Here is a 16,607-nt window from a genome sequence, read left to right as displayed (position 1 = left end):
TTTGCTTTTATCAAAAGAAATCTCATTAGTTTTCAAATCAGAATTTGAAAGATAAAAAGACTTACATTGATGTTTTGGTGCTGAAGAAGTGTTGGTGTTTCTCTTCTTTTTGAGTTTCCGGATAGCATGAATTGCCTTATGCAACATCTTCTCCAAACTGGCATAAGTCTGAAATTCGTTCTGCTCTAGCACATCACGGTTGTTTCTCTTGGCTTTGGTGAAGGGACGATCACCACTTCTGACCCACTTCTCATCATCGGACCTGTTTTGTCTCTTCCTTTGTTTCTGCACAAAATCAAACCTATTAGCAGCAAACTGTTTCTTATTTCTAAAAATTAATTGCTCTTTTTCCGAAACAGTTTTAAAAGGAAAGAAGATATCATCTTGTAGTGGTTTTGATTTCTTGAGAAGTCCAAACATCATGAAACACTTAACAAACGTTAGCACATAAAAATCCTCACACTCTCAAAGTGTTTAGCTCACGATTTTTAGGTGATCACTCAGAGTTGTTTTACTGGTTCAAAGGATGATAGGCAGTCAAAATTCAGCAATCAAAAACCCAAAACAAACTTTGTGGAAAAAAGAAAAGAAATGAAGATGAAGAGATTTTTTTTTTGTGCGGATCCGCCTTAACTGTCCTAAGGCCGGATTTCTCCTCGGCCAGCAGACTTTCTCTTCCACCACTCCTCCTGGATTTCTCTTCAGAAGTGATTCAAGCCAAAACTTTTCCAAATTTTTTTTTTCTTTTTGTTTTTTTTTTGATTTTTTTTGATTTTTTTTTTAAATGGCGATCACAAGAGAGTAAAGGAACAGCCCGGATCCAAAAAGAAATAAGAAATGATGAAGAGATGATAAGGTGAAAAGAAGATAGAAAACAAACCAGCCAAAGTGGCTCTGATACCAAATGATAGACCCAAAATCGGGAAGATGGCTTTGGCCGGATGTTGGATATGAACCGAGAAGGCGAATGCACTTCTGGAACTGGGATGGATTGATAGGATCGTCAAGAGGTGCGGAATGGCTCTTGATATACCCACGATCTAAGGCTAACCACCAAAGAGCGGATGTAGTGCATTGGCTAACCACCAAATAACACACAAAGATGATTGGCTGACCACCAAATCAACAAGCCGGTTCACACCGATGAACTAGCTAAGAACTCTCTCTCACTCAGAGAAAAGAAGAACAAAAATAAACTCCAAAATGATCTGATTTTTATTCATGAAATGGATTACATATTTATAGTAGAATGAGTCAAAGAAATACTTAAATAATTGTGGAAAACTAGAAGCATAGAAAACACAAACAAAGACTAAGACTAAAAACTTTTGTAGAACCGAGAAGTTGAATTTTCACTAGTCTTTGAAGAAATCAATGCAGGCCACGACTTTGACTCATTTTCTTGATATTTCTTGATGCAAACGGGAAAGAGACCATCAGGATAGGCCTGGTCGAATTTGGTGTAAAACGGACACAAATTGAATTTGTTATGAATTTTTCGGTGGGCCGAAAAAGGCTCATTTCGCCCAGCAGCTAAACCAGCTCCTTCTTCAGTGTCACTTAGCTCATTCAGCTCCAAGTTAGTGTCACTTAGCTCATCCAGCTCCATAGTAGTGTCACTTATCTCACTCAGCTCATCTAGCTCCAAAGTAGTGTCACGATCTGATGGAAAAATCTCGGTTGGATCAAGCTGGTCGACATGATCACCATCATGGACCGTGTCCATGAACCAAAAAGGACGGTGCTTGATTTTGGTTCTATCAAAATGGACTCGTCCGGTAAGGGGAGATATGGACTCTGATCCGGAAGGATAGAGAACTGGTGGGATGAATGGTGACACAATGGGATGCGGAAAGGCCCAATGATACTACCAGACTTCGATCGTTGCCGGATGTGACGCACCAGTCCAACAAAAGGAGGATCAAGACTTGGAGATAACCTCACCAAGAAACTAAGAAATGTTCAACCAAGAACAAAGAGAGAAAATCTCAAAAGAAAGGAAAAATCAATGTGATTAAAATGATCAAAGTGTTTACATATTTATACTACTTTGAGTCAAAGAAAGAAATAAAGAAAGTGCGGAAAAACATTGCATAGAAAATCAAAATTTGACTAGATCTAGTCAAAGTGTGGAAAACAAGAAAGACTAGTCAAGGTGCGGATTCTGATGTCGACTAGTCCAGATTCAGAAAAAATGTCCAGGTTCATGCTGGTCGTGCTGGTCCATGGTGGGAATGATTAGGATGCACGCCGGACGATCCACATAACCCGAATTCGCGAGAACTGAAGATCACCTGATTTGTAAATTGTATAACTTCCACATCTGAACTCCGTTTGATCTGATTCTTCGTTGAGGAGCTCCGTAATTGAGTTGAGCACATTCTCCAAGTGGTTTCACGCGAAGAAACATCATGGTTTAGAAGATATGCTTCGAACAATGAACGTATGTCTGTGTTCCTTCTCGGGTGGTTTGATGGTCGAACCCGCTCGGGAGATTGAACCAACTTGCTCAGCTCGTCCATGATAGTGTCAGTCCAGCTCACTTGAGTATTCAGCTCATCCAAGATTGCATAGATGATAAGGTAATTGGCATAATCTGATGAGAAAACCTCGGCTAGGTCTAGCTGGTCGACAAGGTCGCCACCTTGGACCGTGTCCGTGAACCAAAAAGGACGGTGCTCGATTTTGGTTTTATCATACTCTCCCTCTTCAAAAGGATTTGTCCTCAAATCCATTTTACCTGTATCAAAAGGAAATGAATCAGATAAAAAGAATTAAAAAAACATGAAAAATTCAATGAAGGAAAATTTAGGAGAGAAACTTCCTTGGAGTTTTGAAGTAATTTTCCTCAAGTACTTCCATCTCCAAAGCCTAGGCTGATAAGCACGGTCACTGCTTTCATTTCTTTGAGACTGATCCTGTTTATCCTGAATACTCAAAGCAAACATTAAAATACCAGGATCATATGTGCAAGACATGTACTTGTTCAAATCACAAATCAAAGTTTCTTTCCTTAGAACAAGAAGCACAAGTTTCAGCCTTTCAAAACTAACATCAAAATAAGAATTAATGACCACAAGGGTTTCAAGGCATGTGATTACATGGTTCCTAAAGAGCAATTCCAAAACATGCAAAAATTTCTCAGATTTAGAACACAAAAGATTAAGCCTAAACTGAGAATTACTTATCCAAAGCTCAACATGTTTATGAAAGAAGGTGTTGTAAATCAGAATGCTTTCAAGGCATGAAACACCATATAACATTTTCAAAACGTGCCTAACATGATCAGAATCAGAACACACAAGATCAGGCTGCAAAACAAAATCACAAGAAGCAAGATCACAAAAATCATTTTCAGTTCTAAGTGATTCATGTTTCAGCAACTTCTTAACCAAAATTTCGTCCAAGGCACAAGAGGATGCAAATAAATTATCAGTGATCAGTGCATGTTTAGAAAAACTCAGATCAAAGTCTTTTCCTTTGAAAACAAACGAATCAACAGATTTTCTAGCACAGAAATCGGTTTGTTGCAAATTATGATCAAATGACTTTTCAAGAGAATGAAAACCTTTGTTATGTTCCAAGAACTGATCAAAGCTCAAAATAATTCCAGAATTGATGCCATTGACATTTTGAAAACATTGTTGATGAAGAAGGTCATCAGGTTTAAAAATTTTAAAAGAATTAAACATGTTTTCAAAAACAGATTTCGAAACACAAAATTCTTTAATCTTTTCAAGACCAAAACGAGTTACATCATGAGAACAGATCTTCACAAACATATCAGGAAGAGAATTAATTAGATCAGATTTCTCACAGTGCTTTTGAAGATCAGGAGACAAAGGGGTAGGAGACAAAGGGCCGGGATCAAAACAAAGATGGCTCTCCATGGCGATGGAGGTGATGCTTGTGGTTTCTTCATCAAGGATGGGATCAAGATTGTCTCCCTCATCAAAGATGGGGCCTAGATCATCATCCAAGAGTTCTCTAGAGTCAAGACGTGGCCCTTGATGTGGATAGTCCAGTGGCTCTTCCTCAAAAACCTGTGGAGACAAAACAAGACTACTCGGATGCTCCGGTTGCAAAACGGTTAGTTCTACAATAGTCTGCTCATTATCAAGAATAAACTCAGGTTCAATAGAAGGAAGATCACAATTTTTCTCACAAGAAAACAAGCTTTCAATTGGCTCTTCATTAGGTTCATCAAAGATAGGCAAAGAATCTGAAAAATCTTTAAACTCTTCAACATGGGTTTCAGATTTACCTTTAGGTTTTTCACTGATGAACAATGATGGCTCAGCTACAGGTGCACGTGTGGATGTGCTCTTCTTATGGACCTGGTTGATGTCCTTGAGGGCTTTCATCATTCCCTTCTCAAAGTTATTACAAAACTCTTGGACATCAAACTGGAGCAATCGCCTCTTTGGATCAGCCACATCTCTAGATGGTCTAGAATGCTCTCTACATCTTTGGTTTGGCTTTTCCTGCACACTCACAAACTCATCAAAATTATTCAAAGGATATTTAGATGGAGTTTGAGAGACAGAATGTCGTGGGGGCTTCTCCTTGCTACTTCTCCGGTGAAGACCAAACATTTTAACCTGAAAATCTCAACACAAAAGTTAGTAGATAAAATTCCTCACTCTCTCAAGTGTTTAATCTCACCCACTCAAGTGTTTTCTCTCACACTTTATGGTGATCACACAAGTTTCTTCTCAAGGTTCTAAGAGAACAGATCAAGAATCCCAATGGGCAAATCCAAGCAAGATCAAAGTGTTTAAAATAGAAAGATAAGAGATTTAAAGGGGAACCCGCCTTAACCACCTTAAAGGCCGGATTTCTCTTCGGCCAGCAGGCTTTCTCTTCCACCACCACACCACAAATAATCAAACTTTGAAACTTTTTTTTTTATATAATCTTTTTTTTTTTTTTTTTAATGCATAAACTTAGATTTTTTTTTATGGGGGTAATGAGGGGCCCGGGTTCAAGATAGATATATGAAGAAGTGTTTAGAAGAAATGGAGAGATGAGAAAGATGGATAGAAAAAGAGTTACCGGAAGAGTGGCTCTGATACCACTTGATAGACCCAAGGAAAGGCACTCGTCCGGTAATGGGAGATATGGACTCTGATCCGGAAGGATAGAGAACTGGTGGGATGAATGGTGACACAATGGGATGCGGAAAGGCCCAATGATACTACCAGACTTCGATCGTTGCCGGATGTGACGCACCAGTCCAACAAAAGAAGGATCGAGACTTGGAGATAACGTCACCAAGAAACTAAGAAATGTTCAACCAAGAACAAAGAGAGAAAATCTCAAAAGAAAGGAAAAATCAATGTGATTAAAATGATCAAAGTGTTTACATATTTATACTACTTTGAGTCAAAGAAAGAAATAAAGAAAGTGCGGAAAAACATTGCATAGAAAATCAAAGTTTGACTAGATCTAGTCAAAGTGTGGAAAACAAGAAAGACTAGTCAAAGTGCGGATTCTGATGTCGACTAGTCCAGATTCAGAAAAATGTCCAGGTTCATGCTGGTCGTGCTGGTCCATGGTGGGAATGATTAGGATGCACGCCGGACGATCCACATAACCCGAATTCGCGAGAACTGAAGATCACCTGATTTGTAAATTGTATAACTTCCACATCTGAACTCCGTTTGATCTGATTCTTCATCGAGGAGCTCCGTAATTGAGTTGAACACATTCTCCAAGTGGTTTCACGCGAAGAAACATCATGGTTTAGAAGATATGCTTCGAACAATGAACGTATGTCTGTGTTCCTTCTCGGGTGGTTTGATGGTCGAACCCGCTCGGGAGATTGAACCAACTTGCTCAGCTCGTCCATGATAGTGTCAGTCCAGCTCACTTGAGTATTCAGATCATCCAAGATTGCATAGATGATAAGGTAATTGGCATAATCTGATGAGAAAACCTCGGCTAGGTCTAGCTGGTCGACAAGGTCGCCACCTTGGACCGTGTCCGTGAACCAAAAAGGACGGTGCTCGATTTTGGTTCTATCACCATCAAACCTGATCTTAAGGCTCGCTGGAAGCAATATCGATTGACTCAACTAGGGTTGTATCGGTTGATATTGTGAAAGGTGCATCGATCGATGTTCTATTGAATTATCGATCGACACTTTCTTATGATCATCGAACGAGAGTTGATGACCCGAGATCCAAGCGTAGTTAATCATTTGATTAAACTAAAATTTTGAGTTCAGAACTATGAATACTAAAAAACCTAATTAACTTGCAAAATTGTCACACCTGAGATAATACCTAAATCTAACTTTCCTTCTGTTAACAACCTCAAATCAAATCAATCGAGCAACTGCCTTGCTCACCATTTAATTTACTATTTAAAACATATTTATCCAGCTTTATTTCAATACTATTTAATCTATTGTGTAATCCTTGAGTCTCTGTGGATTCGATCCCTAAGTATTACAATTGAACCTCTTATTTGAGAGAGTAATTCACTCCTTAGGGTAATTTGAGTGATATCACGCACCGGTCCTGTAAGACCCAAACCTGGATCCCATGATCCAACCAGTCCGCGGCCTTACCTAAACATCTAAGTGTAATTCAGCCGGTTAAGGTCCAATCTTTACTTAGTCATTTTTTTTAATCATTTGAGGTTCATGCAATAATAAAAACAATGCGGAAGCTTAAGGCAAACATCATCTTATATATATATGTCAAATGTGATCCATACATAGTATTCAAATCATAAGTTGCACAATAGGCTAAACATAAATCCAAGGTTTACAACATGAACTACATCACACATCCCACACGGCCAAGGTCTTCATGGCTCCTTAGCCTTACCACGGTCCCTGTCAGAACCTGAAATCAAAACCCACAACACATATGCATAAGAATCATGACCGATATCCTAGCAAATACAAACCTAAGCATGGTTTGGGACACTAAGTCCATTTCTGGCCGATTTGTGACCCATTGATTTACTCATCCAAAAACTAACTTAAACACATGATAAATCATGATAATTCAAGATTAAGAGAATGGTCCAAGCGGATTTCCCAGAACCGGCCTTGATCATATTGATCTTGGCCATGAACAACCTAACCGGTCTCATGGTACCATCTCGGAATCAATGCTATAAAATTGTTCTATCACTTTGATAATTCATTATAAATCCCCACTAAGAGATATCAAACGCCAAATCCCAATAACTCCCACTGGAAGCATGAGATCGGATCATACATGCCCAACCAAGGCCATGGAGAGATTACTCTGATCTAACCAAGCCTCAGTGACGTGTTCATGAGTTTAGACTCATAAATAACTTCAGAATATGATGGAGAAGAGATATATTGACAGAATAAGAACAATAGATGCAACCATCCACTCATGGATCAAACGGCCAAACCACCCGGATGGATGATTCATGGCGGTTTGTACTTGGTTTGCATCCAGTACCTTAGGCGTGTGTTCGGAAGCCCCCACACTCTTCTCTGCGGTCTTCTCCTTTCCTCTGGTATCCATTTCCGATCAAGCTTCACTTGCCCACGGCTTAGAACCCACCGGAATCTCCTTTGTTTCACACGGACTGCCTTTGCGGTCACACTTCTCTTTTCTCTCTTTGATTCTGTAGAGATTTGGGCAGAGTTTCCCCTTGTGTTTCTGATGAGAAATGTCGAAGATGGGGAGGTTTATTTATAGGGAAGAGGATTGGAAACCGTCCGGACGTTGTGATTGGCCAAATGGCCAACGAACACCTTTTCGTCCCAAAACCGTCCCAAACCGTCCAACCGCATGCAACCGCCCCTTTCCTTCATTTGTTCTCATCGATCTTTAAGCTCAGCTGGTTGCCCACAAGCTCAGCTCACTTGCCAAAGCGAGTTAGACCCAACGGCCACTCCTAGCCAGCATCCGGTCCGTGACCATCACCCACGGACCGCATTAACCGGTCAAGGCTCCCACACTCCGTCCAGCTGAGTTGAGCTGAGTGACAGTTGCCTGAGCTGAGTGAGCTACTCCTCCAGCTCCTGTGAGTTGCCCAAGACTGTTTGAGCTCCCTACCAGCTTCACCGAGCTGATTGAGCTGCTTCCGGACCATGTCCAGCTCCCGGGTCACTCGTCCAGCTATCATTACCTTCTTTTCTTCTTATTCTGGTCAAGTCTCAGCTTCCTGATGCACTTAACCCCTAGATTAGACCATGATACGCTTGCCTTTAGGTCTTTTCAACCTGGCCAGCCCAACTCCCCGCACCATGGCCTGTCCGGATGCCTTAGTTAGAACTTGGGACATGACAAGTCTCCCCCACTTGGAAGGAACTCGTCCCCGAGTTCATGTTGGATGATTCTCCAACCACATACTGACTATACCACTCAGGATACTCAGCTTTCATTCTTGCTTCTGTTTCCCAAGTGATAATGTCTTTGCCATTGAATTCCCATACAATCTTTAGCATAGGAACTGTCTTCTTTCTCATTGCCTTTTCCATCCGATCAATGATTCGAACCGGCCTTGTCTCTAAGGTGAGGTTCTTACCAAGATCTTTTGGAATTTCAGGCAAGACAATGTCTTGATCCGTTAGGCACTTCCTTAGTTGAGACACATGGAATACATTGTGGTAAGCATCCATTTCAGATGGCAAATCCAGTTTGTACGCCACTGCCCCAACTCTTTCAAGTATCCTGAATGGACCTAAGAACCTTGGGTCTAGTTTTCTTCTTCCAGAAACTCTTGCCCTTCCTTTGAAAGTAATCATCTTGAGATAGATTAGATCACCAACCTCAAACTCAAGATGTTTTCTTCTCTTGTCAGCATAGCTCTTTTGGCGGTCTTGAGCTTCCTTCATCTTCTCCTTGACCAATTTGATCTTTTCTGTGGTCTCTTCCACAATCTCAGGACCTATTATGCTGCGCTCCCCCACTTGGGTCCAGCATAAAGGTGTCCTGCAAGGCCGCCCATATAATGCTTCATAAGGTGACATACCTATGCTGGTGTGAAAGCTGTTGTTGTAAGCAAACTCCACCAGTGGTAAGTGTTTCTCCCACGAATCACCCCAATCCAGAACACATGCCCTTAGCATATCTTCCAATGTCTGGATGGTTCTTTCTGACTGACCATCCGTTTGAGGATGATAGGATGTGCTCATATTCACCCTTGTTCCTAAGGCCTTTTGAAAGGCTCTCCAGAAATAAGAAGTGAACCTAGGGTCTCTGTCTGAGACTATACTAGCCGGCACTCCATGCAGCCTCACAATGTGATCTATGTAGATCTTTACAATCTCATCCACTCCATCACCTTTCTTGATGGGCAAGAAGTGTGCAGATTTGGTCAGGCGATCAACAATCACCCATACTGCATCCTTTTTGTTTCTGGTTGTGGGAAATCCAGTCACAAAGTCCATTGTGATGTGATCCCACTTCCATTCTGGTATGGGAAGGTTTTGTAGTAAACCACTTGGAACCTGATGTTCAGCCTTGACCAATTGACAAGTAGGACACTTGGCCACCCACTCGGCAATGTCAGCCTTCATCCGGATCCAATGGTAGTACCTTTTGATGTCTTTGTACATCTTGTTTAGTCCCGGGTGTACTGAGAACTTAGACTTATGAGCTTGGCTCATAATCTCTTCCTTTAGTCCCCGGTCACCAGGAACACTAACCCTCCCATGTACCAAAATGGTACCATTACTTGTGACTTGATACTCAGTCTTATCATTCCTTGCAACTTTTTGCAAGTTCTCATCCAAGTTCTGTGCTTGTTGTATTCTGGTAAGTAGATCAGCCTAGTTCACAGCCTCTAAACCCAATGGCTCATCCTCACTTGCCATGGTGTCTAGATGTAGTGACCGGACCATCCCTTCCAGGATCTCTGCTTCCTTTTCTGCTGATACCTCAGCCCTACGCCTGCTTAAGGCATCTGCCACTAGATTGGCTTTGCCTGGATGATAGGCAATGTCCAAATCATAGTCGGCCACAAATTCCATCCACCGCCTTTGTCTCAAATTCAACTCTGGTTGAGTGAAAATGTACTTCAGGCTCTTGTGGTCAGTTAGAATCTGAACTTTTGCTCCATATAAATATGATCTCCATATCTTTAAGGCAAACACCACTGCGGCCATCTCCAGGTCGTGTGTTGGGTAGTTGCCTTCATGCTTCCTGAGTTGCCTCGAGGCATATGCTATGACCTTCCCATTCTGTGTGAGCACACAGCCTAATCCAGTAATGGATGCATCCGTGTACACCACATAGGGTTGATCTTCCTCAGGTAACACCAAAACTGGTGCACTGGTCAGCATGTTCTTCAAGGCTTCAAAGCTCTTTTCACAAGCTTCTGACCAGATGAATTTGACATCCTTTCCAGTAAGTTGTGTCATAGGTTGTGCCACACTTGCAAACCCCTTGACATACTTCCTGTAGTATCCGGCCAAACCCAAGAAGCTTCTTACTTCTGTAGCATTCTTTGGTCTTGGCCACTCTTGTATGCACTTGATCTTCTCTGGATCAACAGACACTCCTTCCTCAGACACCACATGTCCTAGGAAGCCAATGCTCTTCTGCCAAAAGCTACACTTGCTTAGCTTGGCAAACAATTGTTGCTCTCTCAGCCTTTCCAACACCAATCTGAGATGCTTCTCATGGTCTTCCCGGGTCTTAGAGTAAACTAGTATATCATCAATGAAGATGATTACAAATTCATCTAAGTACTCTCTGAAAATTCCATTCATCATCTTCATAAAGGCTGCTGGTGCATTAGTCAATCCGAATGGCATAACCACAAACTCATAGTGGCCATACCTAGTCCGGAAAGCTGTCTTCCTCACATCTTCTGATGCAATGGGGATTTGATGATAACCTGATGCCAAATCAATCTTGGAGAACCATTTGGCTCCCTTTAGTTGATCTAGCAACTCATCAATCCGGGGCAATGGGTACTTATTCTTTATTGTCACCCTATTCAACCCCCTATAGTCTATGCACAACCTGAAGCTACCATCCTTCTTCTTGACAAAGAGGACTGGTGCACCCCAGGGTGATACACTTGGGCGTATGAACCCCTTTTCCAACAACTCTTCAAGTTGTTTCTTTAGCTCAGCCATCTCAGCTGGAGCCATGCGGTATGGGCTCTTTGACATTGGGGCCGTCCCTGGTTCCAGTTCTATTATGAATGGGTCTGACCTATCAGGGGGAATGCCCTGTAGTGACCTAAACACATCATCAAACTCACTGACCAGCGGTATCCCGTCCGGGCCACCATCCCCTACGACCTCCTTAGTGGTGATTGTGGCTATATAAGCCTCACAACCTTGTACCAGCATCCTTGCCGCACGGACTGCTGATAACACTAAGCATCCAGAGGCCGGATTAATACCTTGGTACTTGATCGGGGGTCCACACCCACTCTCAAACTGCACCCTTCCTCGATGACAGTCTAAGGTGGCCCGATTCTTGCCAAGCCAGTCCATACCTAGGATCACCTCGTGATTCTTAAGGCGGACCACAATCAGATCCACCGGCATTGCCTTACTATGGATCATTACTGGGATGTCTTTGACTAGACCTAGTGGGTGCATCATTTGCCCACCGGCTGCACTCACCAAGCCAAGATCATCCCTAGTTCCCATTTGGAACATACCTTTTCCAATCATATCTGGACTCACAAAACTATGTGTAGCTCCAGTATCAAATAATACATGTGTTTCCACACCACCAATACATAAGGTCCCTACATAAGACCTTAGCTAAGTATCTAGTCCATCCTAGATTCCATACCATGCCATTCTAATAAATTTAAAAATTTAAGAAGAATGGGTTTTAGAATTATACCAGTGATCGCCTTGAAGGGTCCGGACTCATCCACATCCCTTGAAAGCTCATAGACTCGAGGTGCTGAAGTTTGGCCTTGTTTGGGGTCTGGCCGGTTCTGCTCACCACGACCCTTGCCTTGTCCAGTTTGCAACTGAGGACAGTCCACACGGAATTGCCCTTTCTTACCACACTGATGACAAGTCCTGGCCTCACTGGTCGAGCCTTGCCCACGGTTCCTATCCGGACCAGGACAATCCCGAGCTGAGTGATCCATCTTGCCACAACGGGTACAGGCTCCCATTGCCTTCCAGCACTCTCCTCCATGGTGTTTACCACACTTGGGACACTCTGGCCTACCACTTGAGGTTTTACCCCCTTCAGCCGCATCCCTCTTTCTCTTCTTGTCACCACTCTGACCGGAAGACACCACCACACTCTTAAGCTTGTGTTTGTTTTCCTCAGCCAGATTGGTCTCCAGCATTGCCATCCTCTCCACCAACTCAGAGACTGTGTTGAAGGTACGGACTGAGCAATAAGTCTTAAGCTCAGGCCTCAAGCCCCTTATGAACCTGCGGACCTGAACCTTCTCATCCTCAAGTTCCTTACCCACATACCTCCTGAGCCGGTTGAACTCTTCCTCATACTCCCTTACTGACCGTTTGCCCTGAACCAAGTCCAGGAACTTAGCTTCCAAACGGTCCCATGCTTCAGCTGGAAAGTACTTGTGGTTGAACTCAACCTCAAAGTCAGAGAACTTCACAATAGAGCCATTGGTGCGCTTGTCTAAGGACAGCCACCAGTTGTGTGCATCTCCCTCCAGGAAGTGCACTGCTATGTCTCTTTGGTACTCCTCAGGGCACCTCGTAGACCTGAAGTTCCTAGCCAGCCGGTCCCTCCACTCATCTGCCTCCATGGGATCAGCACTTCCAGCAAAGTGTTTGGTTCCCAAACGGGTGATGTGCTCAAGCACCTTTAGGTAATCAACCTTCTTGGTTGCCCCAACTGGTGGATCTAACTCAATCACCTCAGCAAGAGGCGCCACATATCCACCAGTGTCAGCAACTCCTGGAACTATCACCGGTGCTTGAGTGGTTTGACCCATAGATGAATTCACAACAGGCGTGAACACTTGGGTCATAGCCAGCATCTGACTTCCCATCAACTTGATTGCATCAAGTATCTGCTTCATGGTAGGTTCAGCCATTGGTTCATCCGGTCCAATCCTCCCATCTCCTTGGATGTTTGGATCAGTCCGGTTACCAGTCTCTGAGGACTCAGCCTCACCTTCCTGATCATTCCTTTGTTGCCCACTTCCTGCTCCTAACTGGTTTCCAGCCGCATTCAGTGGTTGCCCGGTCTCGTCCAACTGCCTATCCTCTCCACCCAGCTGAACCTCAGTCTGGTTCACTTGAGTTTCAGTCAGGATGGCCTCACTGGTCTGACCAGTAGGTGGAACTGACAGCAACACTGGCGGATTAGGCACTGAGGCATCTCCAGCTGCGGACGCCCCTGTCCCATCCTTAGTCTTCCGAGACCTCTTCTTAGTTCCCTTAGGACATCAAAGACAAACACAAGGCAAAAGGTTAGATTAACATTTTTATTTGCAAACCTCAAGCAATATTATGTTAACCAGAACCCAAAACCTGCCATGAGACCCAGCCGGATGTGTGATGACCTGCCCTAACCACAGCCTAGAATCAAGCATGCTCTGATACCAACTTGTAAGACCCAAACCTGGATCCCATGATCCAACCAGTCCGCGGCCTTACCTAAACATCTAAGTGTAATTCAGCCGGTTAAGGTCCAATCTTTACTTAGTCATTTTTTTTTAATCATTTGAGGTTCATGCAATAATAAAAACAATGCGGAAGCTTAAGGCAAACATCATCTTATATATATATGTCAAATGTGATCCATACATAGTATTCAAATCATAAGTTGCACAATAGGCTAAACATAAATCCAAGGTTTACAACATGAACTACATCACACATCCCACACGGCCAAGGTCTTCATGGCTCCTTAGCCTTACCACGGTCCCTGTCAGAACCTGAAATCAAAACCCACAACACATATGCATAAGAATCATGACCGATATCCTAGCAAATACAAACCTAAGCATGGTTTGGGACACTAAGTCCATTTCTGGCCGATTTGTGACCCATTGATTTACTCATCCAAAAACTAACTTAAACACATGATAAATCATGATAATTCAAGATTAAGAGAATGGTCCAAGCGGATTTCCCAGAACCGGCCTTGATCATATTGATCTTGGCCATGAACAACCTAACCGGTCTCATGGTACCATCTCGGAATCAATGCTATAAAATTGTTCTATCACTTTGATAATTCATTATAAATCCCCACTAAGAGATATCAAACGCCAAATCCCAATAACTCCCACTGGAAGCATGAGATCGGATCATACATGCCCAACCAAGGCCATGGAGAGATTACTCTGATCTAACCAAGCCTCAGTGACGTGTTCATGAGTTTAGACTCATAAATAACTTCAGAATATGATGGAGAAGAGATATATTGACAGAATAAGAACAATAGATGCAACCATCCACTCATGGATCAAACGGCCAAACCACCCGGATGGATGATTCATGGCGGTTTGTACTTGGTTTGCATCCAGTACCTTAGGCGTGTGTTCGGAAGCCCCCACACTCTTCTCTGCGGTCTTCTCCTTTCCTCTGGTATCCATTTCCGATCAAGCTTCACTTGCCCACGACTTAGAACCCACCGGAATCTCCTTTGTTTCACACGGACTGCCTTTGCGGTCACACTTCTCTTTTCTCTCTTTGATTCTGTAGAGATTTGGGCAGAGTTTCCCCTTGTGTTTCTGATGAGAAATGTCGAAGATGGGGAGGTTTATTTATAGGGAAGAGGATTGGAAACCGTCCGGACGTTGTGATTGGCCAAATGGCCAACGGACACCTTTTCGTCCCAAAACCGTCCCAAACCGTCCAACCGCATGCAACCGCCCCTTTCCTTCATTTGTTCTCATCGATCTTTAAGCTCAGCTGGTTGCCCACAAGCTCAGCTCACTTGCCAAAGCGAGTTAGACCCAACGGCCACTCCTAGCCAGCATCCGGTCCGTGACCATCACCCACGGACCGCATTAACCGGTCAAGGCTCCCACACTCCGTCCAGCTGAGTTGAGCTGAGTGACAGTTGCCTGAGCTGAGTGAGCTACTCCTCCAGCTCCTGTGAGTTGCCCAAGACTGTTTGAGCTCCCTACCAGCTTCACCGAGCTGATTGAGCTGCTTCCGGACCATGTCCAGCTCCCGGGTCACTCGTCCAGCTATCATTACCTTCTTTTCTTCTTATTCTGGTCAAGTCTCAGCTTCCTGATGCACTTAACCCCTAGATTAGACCATGATACGCTTGCCTTTAGGTCTTTTCAACCTGGCCAGCCCAACTCCCCGCACCATGGCCTGTCCGGATGCCTTAGTTAGAACTTGGGACATGACAGGTCCAACGAGAAGGAGAGAGTTACTTGGAGCTAACCACACCAAGAACAAGAAAAGTGAGATACCCTCTCAAGGTTCCAAAAATAAACACTCAAAACTTATTTTATTTCATTGATCAAATGGCCTTTATATATAGGCAAGGCATAGAAAATGTTTAGTCAAAACCTAGAAACTTGTAAACTAATAAATATTGTAGACTTGACTAAAGACCAATGACCAAAGACCAAAGATCAAAGACCAAGACTTTTGACCGAAAATAGAAATTTGTGGTCGCAAAAATCTTCGACTGACCTCGTCCTTTTGCATGGTTGACTGGCTCTGGATTGCTGTCAGATTGATATATTATTTGACCATACCTTCTCGTTTTTTGTTGGGCCTTTCTTTCTTTGGGCTGAAGCATGTGCATAAACATATTTTCATAAATCGTCAAACCCATCTCGTTTAAAAACTCAAGCCCAAAAGCCAAACTTTCTTGATTTGTTTCTGCTGCTGATTCAGGGCACATCACCATCCAAGCTCAGCAACAAGCTTCTCAGCAGGCAGCCGAACACGCTGCACAGCAGCAAGAGCTACAAGGTGCTCTAATCGGAGAGTGGAACCTCCCGCGGAACTTCGCTAATGATCGCTCCACCATCAACCCTCCTCCTTGCACTCGACAAGATTACGAGATCAAGCCTGCTTCGATCAGTTTGGTACAGAAGAACACATTTAGTGGTCTCACTTTTGAAATTCCAATGGATCACATCGAGACCTTCGAGAGTGTCTGCAACTTCTCTCGCTCAAATGGAGTGCCACCAGACTACGTCAAGTGCACATTGTTCCCATTCTCCCTAGAGGGGAAAGCTTCTCGCTGGTTTCACTCCCTTCCGGCCGGTTCCCTCACCACATGGGAACATGTCAGATCAGCATTCCTGGGTCACTTCTACATGAAGTCTAAAACCGCAGCATTAAGGCAAAGGATCACCAATTTCAAACAAAAATCAGACGAGCCTTTCCATGATGCTTGGAAGCGATACAAATAGTACCAAAGGGAATGCCCTCACCATGGGTTTGACGATGACTACATACTGGAAGTGTTTTCTGATGGAGTGACCCATGAGTTCCGCAATTCTCTAGATTCCTCGAGCAATGAAGGCTTCATGACCCAAACAACACCAGGAGCTTACGCATTGATTGAGAACATGGCGTAAAGTTAAATCAACAAGAGCAATGAGCATGATCGCTCCAAAAGTGTGAACAGCATTGACGATTTGGCTGCAAAGGTTGATCAGTTACTTAAAGGAAAGCAGAGTCAAGTGTTCATCATGGAAGAACAGTGCTGTAGACGCAT

At 43.4% G+C, this 16,607-nt stretch overlaps 1 protein-coding gene and 1 non-coding gene across 2 annotated transcripts; both read right to left on the bottom strand.

The window, feature by feature from the left end:
- Positions 1-11,701: 11,701 nt before the first annotated feature.
- LOC130510678 (uncharacterized) lies at positions 11,702-13,579 on the bottom strand. Its single transcript, XM_057007231.1, has one exon. The coding sequence runs from the start codon at positions 12,997-12,999 to the stop codon at positions 11,737-11,739; it is 1,263 nt and encodes a 420-aa protein (XP_056863211.1). The 5' UTR covers positions 13,000-13,579; the 3' UTR covers positions 11,702-11,736.
- A 2,641-nt stretch (positions 13,580-16,220) lies between these two features.
- On the bottom strand, positions 16,221-16,328 carry LOC130512126 (small nucleolar RNA R71). The gene has a single exon (XR_008945687.1). It is a non-coding gene; the product is annotated as a small nucleolar RNA R71 (small nucleolar RNA).
- Between the last annotated feature and the right edge of the window lie 279 nt (positions 16,329-16,607).

Source organism: Raphanus sativus, chromosome 4 (assembly GCF_000801105.2).
Source record: "Raphanus sativus cultivar WK10039 chromosome 4, ASM80110v3, whole genome shotgun sequence".
NCBI lineage: Eukaryota > Viridiplantae > Streptophyta > Magnoliopsida > Brassicales > Brassicaceae > Raphanus > Raphanus sativus.
This window is presented reverse-complemented; position numbering and strand designations above follow the sequence as displayed.